Source organism: Oncorhynchus mykiss, chromosome 13 (genome assembly GCF_057628025.1).
Source record: "Oncorhynchus mykiss isolate SJ-2025 chromosome 13, ASM5762802v1, whole genome shotgun sequence".
NCBI classification, from domain to species: Eukaryota; Metazoa; Chordata; class Actinopteri; order Salmoniformes; family Salmonidae; genus Oncorhynchus; species Oncorhynchus mykiss.
Genome location: NC_143034.1, coordinates 69,098,761 through 69,124,051, shown reverse-complemented (window position 1 = coordinate 69,124,051; position 25,291 = coordinate 69,098,761). Strand labels below are relative to the sequence as shown.

At 42.1% G+C, this 25,291-nt stretch overlaps 1 protein-coding gene across 3 annotated transcripts; it reads left to right on the top strand.

Annotated features, from left to right (window-relative positions):
* Positions 1 to 1,675: 1,675 nt before the first annotated feature.
* LOC100499615 (somatostatin receptor subtype 2) lies at positions 1,676 to 22,725 on the top strand. Of its 3 annotated transcripts, none has more exons than XM_090194301.1 (3): positions 1,676 to 1,789; positions 16,227 to 16,998; positions 18,138 to 22,725. In XM_090194301.1, the coding sequence occupies exons 2-3, from the start codon at positions 16,288 to 16,290 to the stop codon at positions 18,546 to 18,548; spliced, it is 1,122 nt and encodes a 373-aa protein (XP_090050427.1). In that variant the 5' UTR covers positions 1,676 to 1,789; positions 16,227 to 16,287; the 3' UTR covers positions 18,549 to 22,725.
* The last annotated feature ends 2,566 nt before the right edge of the window (positions 22,726 to 25,291 follow it).

Genomic DNA, 25,291 nt, shown 5'->3' with positions numbered 1-25,291 from the left:
TCAGCTGATGTACGAAAATTAGATTTGATTTAAAGTATGGTGGAGGGAGCATCATGGTTCGGGGCTGCTTTGCTGCCTCAGGGCCTGGACAGCTTCTATCATCGATGGAAAAATTAATTCCCAAGTTTATCAAGACATTTTACAGGAGAATTTAAGGCTATCTGTCTGCCAATTGAAGCTCAACAGAAGTTGGGTGATGCAACAGGAAAACAACCCAAAACACAGAAGTAAATCAACAACAGAATGGCTTCAACAGAAGAAAATACATCTTCTAGTGGCCCAGTCAGAGTCCTGACCTCAACCCGATTTCAGATGCTGTGGCATGACCTCGAGAGCGGTTTTCACCAGACATGTTAAGAATATTGTTGAACTGAAACAGTTTTGTAAAGATGAATGGTCCAAAATTCCTCCTGACTGTTTTTCAGGTCTAATCCGCAACTACAGAAAACATTTGTTTGAGTGTATTGCTGCCAAAGGAGGGTAAATGCAAGGGCTCACATACTTTTTCCACCCTACACTGTGAATGTGTACATGGTGTGTTCACTAAAGACATAAAAACGTATAATTGTTTGTGTGTTATTAGTTTAAGCAGACTGTGTTTGTCTGTTGTTGTGACTAAGATGACGATCAGATCAAATTGCATGACCAATGTATGCAGAAATCCAGGTAATTCCAAAGGGTTCACATACTTTTTCTTGCCACTGTAACTTCATTTAAATTATGTGAAAACAACATGGATTCAACCAATGTGTGTCAATTAAATGGAAGAAAGTATGGTGGGGATTCCAAGGAAAACAGCAATTTAGAAGTCTGTGGTTATCTAATGTGAATGGTGAGGGGAGAAGAGGCAGGATTCGGTTTGACACACACAGCCATGGCTTTTATCTGCAGTGTCACAGATACAACCCCCCGGGAATGTCCGCTGACTGGCTTACACTCTGTAGGATGGCAAGGATCATGTCCAAAGAGTGCCAGCAGCACGAATGACGTAAGTCAGAACGCTACAGCAAGTAAGAACGCTACAGACAGCTATATCGATCCTATAATACAGGACTAGTAAAGGCCTTTTGTGAGAGGAAAAAATTATCATAATATATATATATATATACGATTTTTCAGGGGTCCCGCAGCACCCGCAGCAACCCTACTTCCCGCGGCTATGTGAATAGGGTGCTATTTGGGACCCACTTTGACTCTTCCCCCTGGTCACAAACATTAGAGGAAAGGACATGGTACTTTAATCTGTTACACAATAATTCTTGTTCCACACAGTTTCATACCAGGGTTCAAATACTATTACAAATATTTTCAACACTTACCTTTTTTTTTTGCTTTTTTTCTGCCTTCCAAGAGTTCTGAATTTTGGGGGACTTTCTATTGGTTCCATTGTGTCAGGCAAGCTGAATCAAGCCCTAGAGTATTTTAAATGATTTCGAATAGTATTTGAACCCAGGTCTGCATAACAATCTATGCTCATGGGAGTGCAACAGGTCAGCATGACGGCAGGCAGAACAGTGTTTGCCGATCTTTTTATGCCAAAGATGACGGTTGTCTGTCAGCTGCATGTTGTTTTGTCTTTCTTTGCGATTGGAAGCTGTCGATGAACCGAAGGGTAAACGCAACTGTGTGAATAACTTGGTTCTCGTCCACTCAAAACTATGTGTGACGCTGGTGTGGTGTCTAATGTCCCCTGCTCTACCCCACTGGTTGGCTACTGGTTGGCTACTTTCACAATCCAGTTCGAATGAACAGTATGTTTGTCATAGGCTGCACAGCAAAAATACAAGAGGTATCTGGCATAATTTAGCTCTAATAATTATGCTAACATAACGACTATCATTTTCAATACATTTGGTCAATAGATTTACTTGATGATATATACGCCTATAATCAATAAATCATGACATTTCCAATAATTATGTTTAATCTCACAACTCAAATGAAGACCGGAGGTAAACAAGGCTTCAGCTCACTAACCACCTTCATCTTTTCGTAGTGTGCTGGCTCAGTCCTAACGTAATAGCCTGGTGACAACGAGGTTACAGCATGCTTTTATTTTATTAAATGGGAGGAAACGGAGAAGGAACGGGGAAATAATGGACCAGTAACTCCATCTGTGTTTCGGGCTGGAGAACAGTAGCAAGCAGCAGCAACAGCCCTGTACGAGGTGTCTACCCGGTGTCTCATTACAAGCTGTGAGTAGCTAATACAAGCTGCGCGCGCTCCGCATCTCCACTCTATCCGGCCCTTTTCACTCAAGGCATTCTCTGTGCGCACCTTACCATGTAGCCAGACGCACAGAGTCGTGACACATACATTTATTCATTTTCTTGCGTAGACAAATTTTCAATGATCTCGATCTTTTTTTATAACTTATTTCAGCATGATGGCAAATTATCAAAGGTTGTTTATTTTGAAAGGTGAATTCAAATGGCAGAGCTGACAAACCTCGTTTCGGCTGAACGTATTGGAGAGGTGTTTGAGAATGTTTCATGGTGGGAAATGAAGACCCATTGAACTCAGATAAACGGAATAAAGTTTTACGTTGGATTATATTTAATCGATTTTAAAGGTAAGGAAAATATAGAAATGTGTCATTATCTAAAAGCAATGTTATATCGGGTCTTACAATTTTCCAACTGACATTTTCTGTCAATTTAGGTGTATGAAAAAATGATCTAGTCTATAATTCTTATTCAGTCATCATGGTAAAGAAACACAAGGGAAATCATGTGTGTTGATGTTATTGAAATGTTGATTAAATATTTAAGCTTCAAATCCTACTATCGCTTTACTCTACTTAGTTTTTCAAATGTATTGTCACATTCATAGACTGTATGATTTATGACACTATTTTATCAGATAACTGTCATTGGATTAACTCTTTCATGCTGCGCGTATTTCAATTTTGATGGTTCCAATCCCTGACCACTCTCTGTGATCACATCGGAAACGTGGATTTGAATGTTCTGATCATCGGCTCAACAGGGTCTGTTGCTGCAAGAACATACAGATGAGTAGCTCCTTATCGTCTACTCCAGATTTCCCACACAGCCCTTTAAATCACTGCGCTAAACGTTGGTGACAGAGTCACTGTGTGCCTGAAAAGACAGAGCGGAGTAAGCTGGCAGAACAAGATGGCAAGCTATCAGGTGCATCGTGCCAGTGCTCTACAGTGCGTTGAGTTAGAATACGACATAAGGGGCGGCAGGTAGCCTAGTGGTTAGAGGTTTGGGCCAGTAACTGAAAGGTTGCTAGATCAAATCCCCTGAGCTGACAAGGTAAAGATCTGTCATTCTGCCCATAAACAAGGCAGTTTACCCACTGTTCCTAGGCCGTCATTGTAAATAAGAATTTGTTCTCAACGGATTTGCCAAGTTAAATAAAGGTAAAATTACATTTAAAAAAATAATAATAAGAATAACATGTAAGGATCCAGTGCTTCAAAAGACAGAGCAGAGTAAACTGTCAGAACAAGGTAGAAATCTGTCAGGTAGTGCCTGAACAGCACTCGTGGTCCATTCTAAACCAAAGCAATGTAAAGCGTTGACCCAGCCAGTGAGAAAGTGAGAAAGTGGTGTAAACTGGCAGACAATCTATCAGGTGCCTGAACAGAGATCTATTATATTATATTCTAAACCAAAGCAATATAAAGCATTGAGCCTGAAGAGATACAGGAGTAATGTTTCGGAACAAGATTTCAATCTATCAGGTGCAGGTTCAGCCCACACATTCTATTTTATTATATTCTAAATCAATACACTGTAAAGCATTAAGACAGCCTTGGTTTATGCGAGCTGACCCAGAACGCCTTGGAGCAAGAGCCTATCTCCTGCTTCTGTAGCATGAGGCAGCTTGAGTAACCTCATGGACAGGACGCCAGTCTATGGCTGGGCCTTACCCGAAATCTCATACCTCCTTATCTCCTTAATGCTGAGTGCCAAGCAGAGACGTATCAGGTCACAGTTTTACAGTCCTTGGCAGTGTGTGAATTACGGGGGGGGGGGGGGGGGGGGGGCTCTGCCCCCTGAATGAGACATGAGCTCCCCTGAATGCAACAAGGGTCCAACTTTGGGGGGGACGACTCTAATTTATGGGTCCAGTCCACTAGCGAACTATCAACATTGTTTCGATTGGGCCCATCAGTTTTCCACACCAATGAGCTCGGGACCGACAGACAGCTTCATTTGCATCCCGTATTTCAGCCTCTTTTTCTATCAGGTGCCAATCAGCCCACATGCTGTCTATTCTATTGAGGCAGTGCCTGAGAAGACAGAGGGAAGTAATCTGGCAGAACAATGAACCAGGTTTCTAAACAACCCACAGGAGCTCTTCTAGTCTATTCTTCTCTATATTCTATTCTATTTCATTTTATTCTATTTCATTATATATTTCAATTCTACCACTAGGCTTAGATCCAGACTACTGAGACTGAACCACTTGTTGACGAATTGCTCAATGTTGCATGCAATACATACTGTACAGTGCATCTATTCATAGTTCAGGAGCCAACGTCAACCCACCAACTTCATTTCAACAAGTCCAAAATGTACATCTAAACATGGAGCAAACATGTTGCATCATGCATCTGAAATGGCACCCTATTTCCTATGGGTCCTGGTCAAAAGTGGTGCACTACGTAGGTAATAGGGTCCCATTCGGGATGCAGGATATAACAGGGAATTACACTGAGTGTACAAAACATTAGGAACACCGTGCTAATATTGAGTTGCACCCCCCTTTGCCCTCAGAACAGCCTCAATTTGGTGGGGCACTCTTTGAGGTGTTGAAAGCATTCCACCCGGATGCTGGCCCATGCTGACTCCAATGCTTCCCACAGTTGTGTCAGTTGAGTGTGAAAAAACGAGCAGTATTGCAGTTCTTGACACAGGCTTAAAAATCCTTCTTTAACCTGTCCCCTCCCCTTCATCTACACTGATTGAAGTGGATTTAACAAGTGACATCAATAAGGGATCATAGCTTTTACCTGGATTCACCTGGTCAGTCTATGTCATGGAAAGAGCAGCTGTTCCTAATGTTTTGTACAAATCAAATAAAATGTTTATTTGTCACATACACATATCTAGCAGATGTTATTGCAAGTGTAGTGTTGTGAATTTAATGCATTGATAGCAACCGTTTCAGTTGTTGGGCTACTCTCTTTGTCTCTGGCACAGTAAGTGACGAGCTAGCTTTTCAATAAACAAAATAATGAGGATTTCTATCAGCCTAATCGAGGTTTTCTTACAAGGCTGGATTTCTTCTAATGCGACTGTCGCTTTACGTATAATGCTTCAGGGATAATTCTTTAGGGATAATGCTTTAGGGATAATGCGTTAGGGATAATGCTTCAGGTATAATGCTTTAGGGATAACGCTATAGGTATAACGCTTTAAGGATAATGCTTTAGGGATAATGCTTTGGAGATAATGCTTTTGATATAATGCTTTAGGGATAATGCTTTGGGTATAATGCTTTAGGTATAATGCTTTAGGGATAATGCTTTATGTATAATGCTGTATGTATAATGCTGTAGGGATAATGCTTTAGGGATAATGTTTTAGGTATACTGCTTTTTGTATAATGCTTTAGGGATAATGCTTTAGGTATAATGCTTTAGGTATAATGCTGTATGTATAATGCTTTATGTATAATGCTTTAGGGATAATGCTTTAGGGATAATGCTTTAGGTATAATGCTTTACGTATAATGCCAGGAGCCACTTGTGGATTTGACAGCTCTAATGCAATTCCACCTCTGACACTGCCAAACAACTGCTATGTGGGTGTCAGCTAGCGTGGACCTGATAGAATGGAGCCCACGGGCTGCGCCCCAAATGCCACTCTATGGGCAGTGGACACCCTATGGGCAGTGGACACCCTATGGGCAGTGGACACCCTATGGGCAGTGGACACCCTATGGGCAGTGGACACCCTATGGGCAGTGGACACTATGGGCCCTGGTCAAAGTAGTGCAGCACAAAGGGAGGGAATAGGGTTCTATTTGGGACGAACACATGGACACGTGGCCCAGGCAATGTCATCATCTGTTTTACTGTTTTGTTTTCAACATCCCAAATACCCCTCCCTCGTATCTGGTGTTGCTTATTTAACACAACAATACCCATATCTCAGACGCCTCCGAGGCAGCTTTCACTGTGCAGGAGGTGCAATTACAAATTGGCATAATGAAACATGTTATGATGTTGATATTATCTCAGGTTGGCAGGGGGCATCCTTCCCACTACGTGCTGACACCGAACTGCACTCTAATTTGACTCTGTCACGGCTCACTGATTTTGGTGCCGCAGTCCTTCCTTTCTTTCAATTACATAGGCGGGAATCATTTACATACTAATTTGCATTCATTCCCACCCCCTAAAAAATACACGTTTTCTATAACAGTGTAGAGGAGTAACCTTTGGGTTGTTATTTACTGAGGGAAGACTATAGTCTAGTATCAAGTGAAGGACAAGCAGTTCTCAGGAAGGGGGCTGTGACTGGAGAGTTGACTGTATGACTTCCCTATGCTATGTGTGTGTGTGTGTGTGTGTGTGTGTGTGTGTGTGTGTGTGTGTGTGTATACGTACGTGTATGTGTGTCTGTGTCCATGCATATGTGTGTGTGTGCAAATGACTGGAACGAACTGCAAAAATCTCTGAAGCTGGAGACTCATATCTCCCTCACTAGCTTTAAGCACCAGCTGTCAGAGCAGCTCACAGATCACTGCATATAGCTCATCTGTAAATAGGCCATCCAATCTACTTCCTCCCCATACTGTATTTGTTTATTTATCTTGCTCCTTTGCTCCCCAGTATCACTGCTTGCACATTCATCTTCTGCACATCTACCATTCCAGTGTTTATTTGCTATATTGTAATTACTTCGCCACCATGGCCTATTTATTGCCTTATCTCTCTTCACCTACCTAATTTACACATGCTGTATATAGATTTTTCTATTATTGACTGTATGTTTGTTTGTTCCATGTGTAACTCTGTGTTGTTGTATGTGTCGAACTGCTTTGCTTTAATCTTGGCCAGGTCGCAGTTGTAAATGAGAACTTGTTCTCAACTGGCCTACCTGGTTAAATAAATGTGAAATAAAAAACATATATAAAAATGTGTGTGTGTGTATGTGTGTGTGTGTGTGTTGCAGTGTGCTAGACTAGCAGACATGACAACATAAATGAGCTGTAAACCTGTACTCAGACTTGTGATAAAAGGCAGAACTGAAGCTGTTCCATTTTGTATTTAAAAGGAGAGAGAATTCCAAGGGAAGCTCTCCATACACACCAGGGCCCTACTGTTGCAACTTTTAATCTGCTGTGTGATTACACTTGATAAGGGCCTTTAAGGCTGAATGGTAAAAGAAGTACCCAACATGCTGTGAAACCAATGACTGAGTGCATAAACAGCTGGGCCCTCCTACAGAGATGTCATGACTCAAGTCCCTCACTAATGCTTTTGTGTGGGCAGTGATGGCCCAATTCAATATATTTCAACGTATTCTCTGTGAAACAATGAATTGTACAGTGCCTTCGGGAAAGTATTCAAACCCCTTGACTTTTATTGTTACAAAGTGGGATTCAAATGGATTAAATTGTCATTTATTGTCAATGATCTACAAAAGATACTCTGTAATGTCAAAGTCGAAGAACAATTCCAACATTTGTAAAATATATCTATATATATATATATATATATATATATATATATAAAATAATACAGTAATATATATCTTGATTAGATAAGTATTAAACCACCTGAGTCAATACATGTTAGAATTACCTCTGGAAGCAATTACAGCTGTGAGTCTTTCTGGGTAAGTCTCTAAGAGTAATTACAGCTGTGAGTGTTTCTGGGTAAGTCTCTAAGAGTAATTACAGCTGTGAGTCTTTCTGGGTAAGTCTCTAAGAGTAATTACAGCTGTGAGTCTTTCTGGGTAAGTCTCTAAGAGTAATTACAGCTGTGAGTCTTTCTGGGTAAGTCTCTAAGAGTAATTACAGCTGTGAGTCTTTCTGGGTAAGTCTCTAAGAGTAATTACAGCTGTGAGTCTTTCTGGGTAAGTCTCTAAGAGTAATTACAGCTGTGAGTCTTTCTGGGTAAGTCTCTAAGAGTAATTACAGCTGTGAGTCTTTCTGGGTAAGTCTCTAAGAGTAATTACAGCTGTGTGTCTTTCTGGGTAAGTCTCTAAGAGTAATTACAGCTGTGAGTCTTTCTGGGTAAGTCTCTAAGAGTAATTACAGCTGTGAGTCTTTCTGGGTAAGTCTCTAAGAGTAATTACAGCTGTGAGTGTTTCTGGGTAAGTCTCTAAGAGTAATTACAGCTGTGAGTCTTTCTGGGTAAGTCTCTAAGAGTAATTACAGCTGTGTGTCTTTCTGGGTAAGTCTCTAAGAGTAATTACAGCTGTGAGTGTTTCTGGGTAAGTCTCTAAGAGTAATTACAGCTGTGAGTCTTTCTGGGTAAGTCTCTAAGAGTAATTACAGCTGTGTGTCTTTCTGGGTAAGTCTCTAAGAGTAATTACAGCTGTGAGTGTTTCTGGGTAAGTCTCTAAGAGTAATTACAGCTGTGTGTCTTTCTGGGTAAGTCTCTAAGAGTAATTGCAGCTGTGAGTGTTTCTGGGTAAGTCTCTAAGAGTAATTACAGCTGTGAGTGTTTCTGGGTAAGTCTCTAAGAGTAATTACAGCTGTGAGTCTTTCTGGGTAAGTCTCTAAGAGTAATTACAGCTGTGAGTCTTTCTGGGTAAGTCTCTAAGAGTAATTACAGCTGTGAGTGTTTCTGGGTAAGTCTCTAAGAGTAATTACAGCTGTGAGTCTTTCTGGGTAAGTCTCTAAGAGTAATTACAGCTGTGAGTCTTTCTGGGTAAGTCTCTAAGAGTAATTACAGCTGTGAGTGTTTCTGGGTAAGTCTCTAAGAGTAATTACAGCTGTGAGTCTTTCTGGGTAAGTCTCTAAGAGTAATTACAGCTGTGAGTCTTTCTGGGTAAGTCTCTAAGAGTAATTACAGCTGTGAGTGTTTCTGGGTAAGTCTCTAAGAGTAATTACAGCTGTGAGTGTTTCTGGGTAAGTCTCTAAGAGTAATTACAGCTGTGAGTGTTTCTGGGTAAGTCTCTAAGAGTAATTACAGCTGTGAGTCTTTCTGGGTAAGTCTCTAAGAGTAATTACAGCTGTGAGTCTTTCTGGGTAAGTCTCTAAGAGTAATTACAGCTGTGAGTCTTTCTGGGTAAGTCTCTAAGAGTAATTACAGCTGTGAGTCTTTCTGGGTAAGTCTCTAAGAGTAATTACAGCTGTGAGTCTTTCTGGGTAAGTCTCTAAGAGTAATTACAGCTGTGTGTCTTTCTGGGTAAGTCTCTAAGAGTAATTACAGCTGTGAGTCTTTCTGGGTAAGTCTCTAAGAGTAATTACAGCTGTGTGTCTTTCTGGGTAAGTCTCTAAGAGTAATTACAGCTGTGAGTCTTTCTGGGTAAGTCTCTAAGAGTAATTACAGCTGTGAGTCTTTCTGGGTAAGTCTCTAAGAGTAATTACAGCTGTGAGTGTTTCTGGGTAAGTCTCTAAGAGTAATTACAGCTGTGAGTCTTTCTGGGTAAGTCTCTAAGAGTAATTACAGCTGTGAGTCTTTCTGGGTAAGTCTCTAAGAGTAATTACAGCTGTGTGTCTTTCTGGGTAAGTCTCTAAGAGTAATTACAGCTGTGAGTGTTTCTGGGTAAGTCTCTAAGAGTAATTACAGCTGTGAGTGTTTCTGGGTAAGTCTCTAAGAGTAATTACAGCTGTGAGTCTTTCTGGGTAAGTCTCTAAGAGTAATTACAGCTGTGAGTCTTTCTGGGTAAGTCTCTAAGAGTAATTACAGCTGTGTGTCTTTCTGGGTAAGTCTCTAAGAGTAATTACAGCTGTGAGTGTTTCTGGGTAAGTCTCTAAGAGTAATTACAGCTGTGAGTGTTTCTGGGTAAGTCTCTAAGAGTAATTACAGCTGTGAGTCTTTCTGGGTAAGTCTCTAAGAGTAATTACAGCTGTGAGTCTTTCTGGGTAAGTCTCTAAGAGTAATTACAGCTGTGAGTCTTTCTGGGTAAGTCTCTAAGAGTAATTACAGCTGTGAGTCTTTCTGGGTAAGTCTCTAAGAGTAATTACAGCTGTGAGTCTTTCTGGGTAAGTCTCTAAGAGTAATTACAGCTGTGAGTCTTTCTGGGTAAGTCTCTAAGAGTAATTACAGCTGTGAGTCTTTCTGGGTAAGTCTCTAAGAGTAATTACAGCTGTGAGTCTTTCTGGGTAAGTCTCTAAGAGTAATTACAGCTGTGAGTCTTTCTGGGTAAGTCTCTAAGAGTAATTACAGCTGTGAGTCTTTCTGGGTAAGTCTCTAAGAGTAATTACAGCTGTGTGTCTTTCTGGGTAAGTCTCTAAGAGTAATTACAGCTGTGAGTCTTTCTGGGTAAGTCTCTAAGAGTAATTACAGCTGTGAGTCTTTCTGGGTAAGTCTCTAAGAGTAATTACAGCTGTGAGTCTTTCTGGGTAAGTCTCTAAGAGTAATTACAGCTGTGAGTGTTTCTGGGTAAGTCTCTAAGAGTAATTACAGCTGTGAGTCTTTCTGGGTAAGTCTCTAAGAGTAATTACAGCTGTGAGTCTTTCTGGGTAAGTCTCTAAGAGTAATTACAGCTGTGAGTCTTTCTGGGTAAGTCTCTAAGAGTAATTACAGCTGTGAGTCTTTCTGGGTAAGTCTCTAAGAGTAATTACAGCTGTGAGTGTTTCTGGGTAAGTCTCTAAGAGTAATTACAGCTGTGAGTCTTTCTGGGTAAGTCTCTAAGAGTAATTACAGCTGTGAGTCTTTCTGGGTAAGTCTCTAAGAGTAATTACAGCTGTGAGTCTTTCTGGGTAAGTCTCTAAGAGTAATTACAGCTGTGAGTCTTTCTGGGTAAGTCTCTAAGAGTAATTACAGCTGTGAGTCTTTCTGGGTAAGTCTCTAAGAGTAATTACAGCTGTGAGTCTTTCTGGGTAAGTCTCTAAGAGTAATTACAGCTGTGAGTCTTTCTGGGTAAGTCTCTAAGAGTAATTACAGCTGTGAGTGTTTCTGGGTAAGTCTCTAAGAGTAATTACAGCTGTGAGTCTTTCTGGGTAAGTCTCTAAGTGTAATTACAGCTGTGAGTGTTTCTGGGTAAGTCTCTAAGAGTAATTACAGCTGTGTGTCTTTCTGGGTAAGTCTCTAAGAGTAATTACAGCTGTGAGTCTTTCTGGGTAAGTCTCTAAGAGTAATTACAGCTGTGAGTCTTTCTGGGTAAGTCTCTAAGAGTAATTACAGCTGTGAGTCTTTCTGGGTAAGTCTCTAAGAGTAATTACAGCTGTGAGTGTTTCTGGGTAAGTCTCTAAGAGTAATTACAGCTGTGAGTCTTTCTGGGTAAGTCTCTAAGTGTAATTACAGCTGTGAGTGTTTCTGGGTAAGTCTCTAAGAGTAATTACAGCTGTGAGTGTTTCTGGGTAAGTCTCTAAGAGTAATTACAGCTGTGAGTCTTTCTGGGTAAGTCTCTAAGTGTAATTACAGCTGTGAGTGTTTCTGGGTAAGTCTCTAAGAGCAATTACAGCTGTGAGTGTTTCTGGGTAAGTCTCTAAGAGTAATTACAGCTGTGAGTCTTTCTGGGTAAGTCTCTAAGAGTAATTACAGCTGTGAGTCTTTCTGGGTAAGTCTCTAAGAGTAATTACAGCTGTGAGTCTTTCTGGGTAAGTCTCTAAGAGTAATTACAGCTGTGAGTGTTTCTGGGTAAGTCTCTAAGAGTAATTACAGCTGTGAGTCTTTCTGGGTAAGTCTCTAAGAGTAATTACAGCTGTGAGTCTTTCTGGGTAAGTCTCTAAGAGTAATTACAGCTGTGAGTCTTTCTGGGTAAGTCTCTAAGAGTAATTACAGCTGTGAGTCTTTCTGGGTAAGTCTCTAAGAGTAATTACAGCTGTGAGTCTTTCTGGGTAAGTCTCTAAGAGTAATTACAGCTGTGAGTCTTTCTGGGTAAGTCTCTAAGAGTAATTACAGCTGTGAGTCTTTCTGGGTAAGTCTCTAAGAGTAATTACAGCTGTGAGTCTTTCTGGATAAGTCTCTAAGAGTAATTACAGCTGTGAGTCTTTCTGGGTAAGTCTCTAAGAGTAATTACAGCTGTGAGTCTTTCTGGGTAAGTCTCTAAGAGTAATTACAGCTGTGAGTCTTTCTGGGTAAGTCTCTAAGAGTAATTACAGCTGTGAGTGTTTCTGGGTAAGTCTCTAAGAGTAATTACAGCTGTGAGTCTTTCTGGGTAAGTCTCTAAGAGTAATTACAGCTGTGAGTCTTTCTGGGTAAGTCTCTAAGAGTAATTACAGCTGTGAGTCTTTCTGGGTAAGTCTCTAAGAGTAATTACAGCTGTGAGTCTTTCTGGGTAAGTCTCTAAGAGTAATTACAGCTGTGAGTCTTTCTGGGTAAGTCTCTAAGAGTAATTACAGCTGTGAGTCTTTCTGGGTAAGTCTCTAAGAGTAATTACAGCTGTGAGTGTTTCTGGGTAAGTCTCTAAGAGTAATTACAGCTGTGAGTCTTTCTGGGTAAGTCTCTAAGAGTAATTACAGCTGTGTGTCTTTCTGGGTAAGTCTCTAAGAGTAATTACAGCTGTGAGTCTTTCTGGGTAAGTCTCTAAGAGTAATTACAGCTGTGAGTCTTTCTGGGTAAGTCTCTAAGAGTAATTACAGCTGTGAGTGTTTCTGGGTAAGTCTCTAAGAGTAATTACAGCTGTGAGTCTTTCTGGGTAAGTCTCTAAGTGTAATTACAGCTGTGAGTCTTTCTGGGTAAGTCTCTAAGAGTAATTACAGCTGTGAGTCTTTCTGGATAAGTCTCTAAGAGTAATTACAGCTGTGAGTCTTTCTGGGTAAGTCTCTAAGAGTAATTACAGCTGTGAGTCTTTCTGGGTAAGTCTCTAAGAGTAATTACAGCTGTGAGTGTTTCTGGGTAAGTCTCTAAGAGTAATTACAGCTGTGAGTGTTTCTGGGTGAGTCTCTAAGAGCTTTCCACACCTGGATTGTTCAACATTTGCACATTATTCTTTTTTAAATTCTTCAAGTTCTGTGAAGTTGGTAGTTGATCCTTGCTAGACAGCCATTTCCAAGTAATGCCATAGATTTTCAAGCCAATTCAAGTCTAAACTGTAACTAGACCACTCAGGAACATTCAATGTCATTTTGATAGGCAACGGCAGTGTATATTTGGCCTGTAGGTTTTCCACTAGAATTTTGCCTGTGCTTAGCTCTATTCTGTTTATTTTTATCCTAAAAAAACTCCCTAGTCCTTGCCGATGACAAGCATACCCATTACATGATGCAGCCACCACCATGCTTGAAAATATGAAGTGATACTCAGTGATGTGTTATGTTGGTAACTACAATGTTGTTGATCCATCCTCAGTTTTCTCCTATCACAGCCATTAAACTCTGTAACTGTTTTAAAGTCACGATTGGCCTCATGGTGAAATCCCTGAGCGGTTTCTTCCTCTCTGGCAACAGAGTTAGGATGGACGCCTGTATCTTTGTAGTGACTGGGTGTATAGATGCACCCTCCAAAGTGTAATTCATGACGTCACCATGCTCAAAGGGATATTCAATGCTTGCTTTTTTGCCATAACAAACGGGTTGAATACTTATTGACTCAAGACATTTGAGCTTTCATTTGTAAAAAGAAACCTACATTTAATCCATTTTATATTCAGGCTGTAACATAACAAAATGTGGAAAAAGTCAAAGGGTTTGAATACTTTCTGAAGGCCCTGTATATTTTATCCCAAATGGGATCCAAATCAGGGGACATGTGCCCTCGGTTAATGGGCTTTAATGGAGCATGATGCCTATGCATTCGTGGACAGGATATAGATCAATTTTCAAAGAGTTTTTTATTTTATTTTTTATTTATTTTTATTTAACTCGGCAAGTCAGTTAAGAACAAATTCTTATTTTCAATGACGGCCTAGGAACAGTCAGTTTGCCAGACTGCCTGGTCAGGGGCAGAACGACAGATTTGTACCTTGTCAGCTCGGGGATTTGAACTTGCAGCCTTCCGGTTACTAGCCCAACGCTCTAAACACTAGGCTACCCTGCCGCCCCAGATCATGGGGCTTACTGATTACCACAGGCTGACTGTAGACAGAGGCTGCAGCTGAACCAGCCAACCAAGAGTCTCTCTCTCAACAGACACCTCCAGGGCCAGGGTCCTCATTTATAATGTTATGTAAATTTCACACTCAATTTCTGCATATGCCATTTCTGAAAAGTCTGTGCACTTACAATAATATTGAGATGTATAAACGTGGCACAAGCCATACATTGCATGTTTCCCGTTATATATCAGGCCTGTCATAAAACTGTGTGCGCCTGAACGAGCATTAAAACTCTGCCTGGAAGACGCCTCCATTCACCTTTTATAGTGACAATAACGTCCCGTATTTCCTGTATAATGTGGAACTATTGCCATTTGGCCACTGCATGCAAATGACAAATTGTTGTTCAATATTTAGTTTATCAACAGATTATTGGGTTTATACTGTATGTCCAGCCTTGGTATAGGCTCTGAGATTAAATAGGTAATGATGTCGCGCTCCTATTGCACGTCAATACTGTAGCCTGCCCATACTGTCAACGATTATTTATGTATGCAGGGCTTACAAATGAGGCCCCAGGAACCAATGGTCTGAAGTGTGATTGTAACACAGGTTACGCAGTGGTTACCAAGTTACATAAGGACATTAGTAAATACATACCCAATGCATTGGAGGTAGGGGAGAGCAAGCTGCCCTGTGTGCCAGACCTGGGTTCAAATAGTATGTGTTCTTTGAGTGTTTGATTGAGTCTGTCTGGAGTGCCAGAGGTGTGGGGTTCACAGTTCTGGGACTATTTCATTGGTTCCATTACGCCAGGCAAGCTCAATCAAGCCCAGGTAAAGTATTTTAAATAATTTCAAATAGTATTTAAACCAGGTCAGCCTGCCTGTGTGGTTTCAAAAGCCATCTCATCTCTTCCTGGTTTGAGACAGGTTATTATTACAGTAGTCTGTGATGAGCATAGTTTTATTGCAACAGCACAAGCGTGGCACACTCATTAACATCATAATCAATTAAGTCAACAGCATGTGCCGTCCTCGGAGCTGAGGGGGGCAGAATTACCTGCATTGTCTGGAAAGACAATCACTTTTAGTTATGCTACAGTCTACACTTAAGCATTTGTAGACAGTCATAATAGTCTTCATATTGTTATACTCAGTAGTGTAAAGTACTCAAGTAAAACTACTTTAAAGTACTACTTAAGTAGTTCTTTAAGGTATCTGTACTTGACTATTTATATTTTTGACTACTTTTACTTAACTACATTCCTAAAGAAAATAATGTACTTTTTACTCCATGAAACCCAAAAGTACTCATTGCATTTTGAATGCTTAGCAGGACAGAACAATTCCCACACTCATCAAAAGAACATCCCTGGTCATCCCTACTGCCCCTGATCTGGCAGACTCACTAAACAGAGAACATCCCTGGTCATCCCTACTGCCCCTGATCTGGCAGACTCACTAAACACACATGCTTTGTTTGTAAATGATGTCTGTCTTGGAGTGTGACCCTGGTTATCCAGAAGAAAAAAAAAATGATGCCTGTTTAATAATATAAGGAATTTGAAATAAAAGTATAAGTTAAGTATATTTGAGCAATTACATTTACTCTTCCTACGCAAGTATATTTATAACCAAATACTTTTAGACTTTAACTCAAGTAATATTTCATTGGGTGACTTTCACTTGAGTCATTTTCTATTAAAGAATCTTTACTTTTACTCAAGTATGACTATTGGATACTTTTCCCACCTCTAGTCATTGCTAATATAATAAGCTAATATTATCAAACGTGTTAAAGCTGAGCTTGGACAAAAAGGGTGCTAAACAGAGGGACTTGGAAATCCAAAACAATTTACCCCAAGTAACCTCAACTTAGAAAAACAAGAACTGCAATGTTCTTTGAGGTTCATTAGGGACAAAAGAAAGTAAGATTAGAAACAATGAAAATCTGAGGGGGGAGGGGAACAGAGAGTAAATGTACATTTATATTTCGTAACTGTGTGCTGTTATATTTTGTGAGGCCTTTCAAAAATGTTTGTTCCCTAGAGAAAGAGACTGAGACAGAGACAGAGAGAGCGAGAGGCCACATTGATTCTGAGAGGCACCACATTGATTCTGTTATTTTCTTCCATCCATGCAGGTGGGATGTCATAGTCCGAGTTCCTTGGATATCTGAGAGACATTGAGGAACCAGTGCCACCATGGACTCCTGGGTGTTCCCCTCCTCGCTCCCCAACCTAACCGAAGAACCCCTGATGTACGACAGCTTTATTCTGGGCAACGAGTCAACGGAACCCAATGGTACCTATACGGGCGACAACACGTTCAACCAGACCAGCACCATGGTCATCACCTTCCTCTACTTCCTGGTGTGTGGTATCGGTCTCTGTGGCAACGCCCTTGTGATCTACGTCATCCTGCGCTACGCCAAGATGAAGACGGTCACTAATATTTACATCATGAATTTGGCAGTCGCAGATGTTCTGTTCATGTTGGGGTTACCGTTCATCGCCATTCAGCTGGCGCTGGTCCACTGGCCGTTCGGTGCGGTGCTGTGTCGCGTGGTCATGACCGTGGACTCACTCAACCAGTTCACCTCCATCTTCTGCCTTATGGTCATGAGCATCGACCGCTACCTGGCCGTTGTGCACCCCATCCGGTCCACCAAGTGGCGCAAGCCACGTATGGCCAAGACCATCAACCTGGCGGTGTGGGGGGTGTCACTCCTGGTCAACCTGCCTATCATAATCTACAGCGGTTTAATCACCAAGCACAACAGTTGCTTCTGTACCATCGTGTGGCCGGAGCCTGAGGAGGCCTACTACACCGCCTTCATGTTCTACACCTTCGTCCTGGGTTTCTTCCTCCCGCTCATGGTCATCTGCCTGTGTTACCTTCTCATCATCATCAAGGTCAGTCTCATGGTCATCTGCCTGTGTTACCTTCTCATCATCATCAAGGTCAGTCTCATGGTCATCTGCCTGTGTTACCTTCTCATCATCATCAAGGTCAGTCTCATGGTCATCTGCCTGTGTTACCTTCTCATCATCATCAAGGTCAGTCTCATGGTCATCTGCCTGTGTTACCATCATCATCAAGGTCAGTCTCATGGTCACCTGCCTGTGTTACCTTCTCATCATCATCAAGGTCAGTCTCATGGTCATCTGCCTGTGTTACCTTCTCATCATCATCAAGGTCAGTCTCATGGTCATCTGCCTGTGTTACTTTCTCATCATCATCAAGGTCAGTCTCATGGTCATCTGCCTGTTACCTTCATCATCATCATCAAGGTCAGTCTCATGGTCACCTGCCTGTGTTACCTTCTCATCATCATCAAGGTCAGTCTCATGGTCATCTGCCTGTGTTACCTTCTCATCATCATCAAGGTCAGTCTCATGGTCATCTGCCTGTGTTACCTTATCATCATCATCAAGGTCAGTCTCATGGTCACCTGCCTGTGTTACCTTCTCATCATCATCAAGGTCAGTCTCATGGTCATCTGCCTGTGTTACCTTCTCATCATCATCAAGGTCAGTCTCATGGTCACCTGCCTGTGTTACCTTCATCATCATCATCAAGGTCAGTCTCATGGTCACCTGCCTGTGTTACCTCACCATCATCATTAAGGTCGTACTTGTTTTACATCGTTCTGCCACCACTACGGTGTCCATATTAGGACATAATCAGTGTCACCTCCTGAGACCAAGGCGGACCTACATAGATGAGACTGACTACTGCCATGACTACTGCCGTCTTTCTCTACTTCTATTTTCATTTCATCCTGACTAAATTGTTGTGACCTATCGTATGTTGTAATGGTAGCGCAGTATGTCTACTTTAATCTATCTTCTTCTTCTTTTGTTTTTGCCTGTGTGGTGAAGTGCCTTGAAATGTAGCCATATTTACCTAGATTTTAAAGTGGGCTATACAGATAAAATCTATAATTATTACTACTATTAAAGTGAAGTCCTCAGGGATCTGTGTCAGGTCTTCTAATATTAATGTTTTTTTTTTAAAGATGGCTATACAAATCAAATCTATCATTTTTTAGGTGAAGTCGTCAGGGATCCGTGTCGGGTCCACTAAGAGGAAGCGCTCGGAGAGGAAGGTGACCCGTATGGTGTCCATCGTGGTTGCCGTGTTCGTCTTCTGCTGGCTGCCCTTCTATGTCTTCAATGTGACGTCGGTGACAGGAACCATCTCCACCACGCCCTTCCTGAGAAGCACCTTTGCCTTCGTGGTGGTCCTGGGTTACGCTAACTCGTGTGCCAACCCCATCCTTTACGCGTTCCTGTCGGAGAACTTCAAGAAGAGCTTCCAGAACGTTCTGTGTCGGAAGAAGGTGGGCGGGCTGGATGTGATTGAGCGCAGCGACAGCAAGCAGGACAAGTCGCGCATGATGAATGACCCCACGGAGACTCAAAGCACGCTGCTCAATGGAGACCTGCAGACCAGCATTTGATGCTTGTTAATTCTAATGCATCCCTTATGTGTGATCTATACAGACATCTTTGATTTCACATCAACTCTCCCTCAACCTCACAAGCTCATCACACACAAACAAATAAACTAACAAAACGCGCACACACACACACACACAGAGAGAGAAACAAACACACAGGTGTTTCTGCAGGTGGAATCGGTCATCCTGACCTGTTATCATGCCCTATGAACAGCTCACATAGGGAGAGTGATTGTAGTTGATCTCATGGTGTGATATTTTGTAAGCATTTTCTTCTCCCTGTGGACGAGATGAAAAAAATGCCAAAGGAACTAAGCCCTCATGGTGTCTGCTCCTCAACGGCTGTTATCATGTTCTTTATGTCTCATATCTCTGTTTACCAACTCTCTCTTTACTTTCTCAAAAGACATACAATGACATGACATTGGGTTTTCCTGGTCGTAAAAACCCATACATTGTGATATCTTCATAAAGGAGAGAATACAAACTGTAGTTGTGACTGCTCTCCGGTGTTTGGGTGGAAAGCTGAAGATGTGTACTGAGTGTATTGACGCTGGTGGACAGTGACAGGATCATGTGAGGACCAGAACAGGGTTGTGTTCATTAGGCCCCAAACGGAAGAAAAGGGACTGAAACCGGGAAGTGCTACCTGAAATGGTCTAATAAGAAAGATGCGTTTTCCACTGCAGAGCACTTTGACATGTCCCAGACTGTTACCTACGGTTACTGATTGACAGCAGACGAGACTTAACCATGGAGAACAAGGATTCCCTGCACAGACGTTTACACTAGCAGGGTGAACCACCACCTCAATCGGTCTTTGTCACATTGTCCTGTAGCCAAGATAAATAGCAGACTAGGACGTAGGAAGTATGCCAAAGTGAGACTAGGACTATAGCAGACTCACTGTGTGCATATTGTCTGTTTACAAAGATTGTGTCCAAAATGGTGGGCAGAATGTGGAATTAGTAACATGCCTCTATTCTTAGATACTGTATTACTTAACACAACAGTGAGCAGCAGACCACATCACCTCTGGATCACTAATGACTTATCTAATGACTTACTACAGAGAGAGGAGGAACAGTAGAGATACTGGGACTACTTTGAAATGACATAAAAACACATGATATCCCTCATGGTTAATTTGCTGGCACAAGTACTGCTGAGACTTATACTGTCCAAATATGGACTCCGTAAAGTCGGTTTAACATTATGGTTGACCTTAGTGGGTTTTTTTAACCTCAGAAAGACATATTTGCTGTGGACAAATATTCATCAGTGAGTCATGGACCTACAGCGCACAGCTGAACAGAGTTACAGAGTTGGAATCACATGACCTAATGATGACTGTATGAAGTGCCCTGATAACTATGAATGCACCCTTACTATGTAATTGAACAGTTTCTCTCTCTCTGTGTGTGTGAGAGAGTGAGTGTACACGTGTGTGTGTGTGTGTGTGTGTACTGTACACAGTGTTTTATTTGATACAGCATTTAGTCCAAGGCCATGATTAGTAGAAGTGTAGAATGAGTAGATATTGTACCCAATATGGGTACCAGGTGACCTCACCAGGAAAAACTCAGGGCCCAAATTATAATTCTAGCCCAGTGTTTCTTGGTCAGATCACATGACCAGTAAGGGTGCAGAGTCCTACTACAGAGATGAATGCTGACATTTTGTTATGTTGACGGTATTAGCATGGCATCGACCAAGGCTAATCACTAACCAAACTGCTGCTAGACTGTATAGACTCCAATGTGTGCTGTAATTGTCAAGTCAACATTGTCATGTCGTGGTTGAGAATAATATAATTCATTTTTCGTCCAAGCTGAATAGAACTGTTTGATAGTTTAGATAGCGAAGACAATGCATTTTTCAATCCTATTGTCCAGTCCTATTTGAAACCATCCCTCGTCACGTTTCACCTCATTCATAAATTGTTGCTATTGCTGTTATGTTGCAGTTACAGAATAATGTCCAGGAAAGACCAGTCTTTGCTTCAGCAGGTATTGAATACTGTAGTGGTCTTCTTTGCTGTAAATTAAGCAGCGCTAATCTGTTTCTCCATCAAGCATCATTTCTTCAAAGCCCAAAGAACAAATCCAGTCTGATCAGTTACAATTCAAAATGGCAGTCGTCAGAAACACTGCAGGTCACCGATCTACAAACACCGATAAATCTCTACCGCATCGTGGATTCATTATTTGAAATAGTTACCTTTAGTTTGGCAGCTGTTTGACCTGCATCTGACCCACATTTTATAGCTGGTCTTCAGGCTTGCCAAGTCATGTTGTGTTTGAGATGCTGAGCTCATCACAGGCTACCCAGGCCTAGGGCAGGACAATCACCCACATACCCCTACTATTTCTGAGAGGTCAAGTCTACTCATCCCAGGCCACCCATGCAGGCCCAGGGCAGGACAATCACCAACCTATCCCACACTGCCTGACAGGTCAGCTCTGGCACACTGGCATATGGAGCATTACCACTGGGCACACACTAGTTCAATCAACATTGTTTCCATGTCATTTCAACGTGGAATAGACGTTGAATTGACCTCCGTTCCCAGTGTGCCCTCGCTTTGGGAGGTCAGAGGTCACGCTGAGGCCTCCAGTCTGAGCGATGTGAATTTGAGAAGGGCTAGAAAACATTGTACCCCTACGGGGTTGCAACAGTGTTCATTATACTCCCCATCATCATCACTCCCTAAATCTCACAGGTATAACCTGTGGATGGATCTATGCCTATATGGTAGTGTGTACTATACTGTAGATCTAGCTAGAACAGTCAGTACAAAGCCTTCTCCTCTTACATAAAGGTTAACCTGACCCAAAGTGCCATTGTCTCCAGGTGCCATTGACGCCATTCCGTTTGTTCCGTTCCAACCATGATTATGAGCCGTTCTCCTCTCAGCAGCCTCCTATGATACAATAGTTTATATTGGATGTGTCTTTACATTTTGAATACCATCACATTTGATTTGCAATTGACAGAGCAGTGGTTCCCAATACTGTTACGTGTGAAGGAGAGCTCAGGCTCCATAATCTGGCTTCAACCTCCATTATGAGTGGCCGGCTGTATCTTTGCTTCGTGAAAAACCTTTTCAGAGCTTTTTTGACTAATAAAACATCTGACCATGGCCTTTTTTTTTTCTTTTACATTTCTCATGCTTATTAGACTTCATTTGAGATTATAATATTACATGCTGTTGTTCGTTTACAACCTGCAGTGGGTAATATGTTAGGATAGCAGCACATTTTCATCCAACCATGGCACCCTGGCTTGGCTACATTGTCTGTAGACCTTACAGAATGGGGACCACGACTACACATCCTATAAGTGATGTAAATTGATATGTTATTAGCTATACAAAGTTTCAGGCTGTTGTAGAACCGTCGCAAATAGCTAGCCAACATGGTTATTGTGATATAAAAGGGCAACTCTATAGCCTCCATTCACCATGTGTCCATTACTCCTATTATTCTCAGTAGATAGAAGTTGCTGGCTGCTATGGATGATGATGGTTGATTATCTTACGGTGACCACACTAGGACATGCCCCTGTCCACACTAGGACATGCCCCTGTCCACACTAGGACATGCCCCTGTCCACACTAGGACATGCCCCTGTCCACACTAGGACATGCTCCTGTCCACACTAGGACATGACCCTGTCCACACTAGGACATGCCCCTGTCCACACTAGGACATGCTCCTGTCCACACTAGGACATGCCCCTGTCCACACTAGGACATGCCCCTGTCCACACTAGGACATGCTCCTGTCCACACTAGGACATGACCCTGTCCACACTAGGACATGCCCCTGTCCACACTAGGACATGCCCCTGTCCACACTAGGACATGCCCCTGTCCACACTAGGACATGCCCCTGTCCACACTAGGACATGCCCCTGTCCACACTAGGACATGCCCCTGTCCACACTAGGACATGCTCCTATCCACTCCACTCTTCTCAACTAGAGTCTGTTGTTGAATGGTTTAATTTGTTTGCCTCTGTACAAGGAATTAGTATTGCTCAGGGGCATTCTCTCTCTCCGAGTCCATTCTGCCATTATGTAATGTTTTTGTACAAAATATTTAGCATTGTTAATATTATTGCTGTTGCTTAGAAATATTGTTCCTTTGTTTGCTCATAAAAGTATTGCAGTTGCATGTGTGCGTGTGCTTCTTCATGAAAAGCTCGAGAGTTTATCTCCTTACCACATTGTCCATCACAATGATGTACACAGTAAACCTAAATCCTGACTTTAATAAATGTAAGAGATTCGAGAATTGATTAATAATCCCAAAATACAATAACAGAATACATTTAGTTACGTCACGTCCCTATCAGGGCCCAGGAGCATTCAGTGAAACACTCCCCCTCTGTGGTGAAAATACACTACTACATGAAACAGTGACTAGATTCTCCATGGTGTCTTTTCCTACTCAAGCCTGTGATTTCTGAATCGACAGTGGAGGCTGCTGAGGTGAGGACGGCTCATAATAAATGGCCGGAACGGAGCAAATGGAATGGCATCATACACATTGAAACCATGTGTTTGATGTGACACCATTCCACTGATTCTGCCCCAGTCATTACCACGAGCCGGTCCTCCCCCCAGCAGACATAACCAGATAATTCCATACCTTACCAAGGCCTGTACTCCTGTCTTCCATAATCTAATAATGATAGGGAAACAGTAACTACTGGAAAGTCTAGGGGCGGTTTCCTTCACACACTTGTCTTGGACTAAAAAAACAACTCAATGGACAATGTACACAAAAGTAATCCATCAAGTGACTTTAGTTCCACACCAGTCCATCCAGTATCCATGCTGGAGCACAGCAAGCAACCATCTCTCTCATCCCCACATGGCATCCTGAAGTCCTGAACCAAAGATTGTAGGTTAGCAACAGCCTTCCTCCAAACTAGAATTGCCCCAGTAGCACTGACAGTATAGCTAGCTACAGCAGTAGAAGTGCAGTCAAATCTCTACTCTTGCAATATGCAGTCTATAGACATACATTAAAAGGATTCCCGGGCAAGGTGAATGGTGTCCCATTTATTACTATAGAACTATTGTAGTCATGTTGTACTATACCTGTGAGACCACATAGAGCAGCTTCAGCCAATCACCACCCAAACAGTGAAAACCTCACCTAAATACAGTCGTGGCCAAAAGTTTGAGAATGACACAAATATTAATTTTCACAAAGTCTGCTGCCTCAGCTTGTATGATGGCAATTTTGCATATCCTGCAGAATGTTATGAAGAGTGATCAGATGAATTGCAAAGTCCCTCTTTGCCATGCAAATTAACTGAATCCCCAAAAAACATTTCCAATGCATTTCAGTCCTGCCACAAAAGGACCAGCTGACATCATGTCAGTGATTCTCTCATTAACACAGGTGTGAGAATTGACGAGGACAAGGCTGGAGATCACTCTGCTGATTGAGTTCGAATAACAGAATGGAAGCTTCAAAAGGAGGGTGGTGCTTGGAATCATTGTTCTTCCTGTCAACCATGGTTTCCTGCAAGGAAACACGTGCCGTCGTCATTTCTTTGCACAAAAAGGAATTCACAGGCGATATTGCCGATATTGCTGCCAGTAAGATTGCACCTAAATCAACCATTTATCGGATCATCAAGAACTTCAAGGAGAGCGATTTAATTGTTGTGAAGGCGGCTTCAGGGCGCCCAAGGAAGTCCAGCAAATGTCAGGACCATCTCCTAAAGTTGATTCAGCTGTGGGATAGGGGCACCACCAGTACAGAGCTTGCTCAGGAGTGGCAGCAGGCAGGTGTGAGTGCATCTGCATGCACAGTGAGGAGAAGACTTTTGGAGGATGGCCTGGTGTCAAGAAGGGCAGCAAAGAAGCCACTTCTCTCCAGGAAAAACATCAGGGACAGACTGATATTCTGCAAAAGGTACAGGGATTGGACTGCTGAGGACTGGGCTAAAGTCATTTTCTCTGATGAATCCCCTTCACGATTGTTTGGGGCATCTGGAAAAAAGCTTGTCCGGAGAAGACAAGGTGAGCGCTACCATCAGTCCTGTGTCATGCCAACAGTAAAGCATGCTGAGACCATTCATGTGTGGGGTTGCTTCTCAGCCAAGGGAGTGGGCTCACTCACAATTTTGCCTAAGAACACAGCCATGAATAAAGAATGGTACCAACACATCCTCCGAGAGCAACTTCTCCCAACCATCCAGGAACAGTTTGGTGACGAACAATACCTTTTCCAGCATGATGGAGCACCTTGCCATAAGGCAAAAGTGATAACTAAGTGGCTCGGGGAACAAAACATCGATATTTTGGGTGCATGGCCACAAAACTCCCCAGAACTTAATCCCATTGAGAACTTGTGGTCAATCCTCAAGAGGCGGGTGGACAAACAAAAACCCACACATTCTGACAAACTCCAAGCATTGATTATGCAAGAATGGGCTGCCATCAGTCAGGATGTGGCCCAGAAGTTAATTGACAGCATGCCAGGAAGGATTGCAGAGGTCTTGAAAAATAATTACAACTTCATGTAATTGTCAATAAATGCCTTTGGCACTTATGAAATGTAACATCAGACAAACAAAAGACACTGAGGCAGCAGACTTTGTGAAAATTAATATTTGTGTTATTCTCAAAACCTTGGGCTACGACTGTAGACCCAAACAGTGGGCGTGGTCAATTATTAGGCTGCAGGACCTGAGAATGAGGTAAGGCATAATATGCCATCT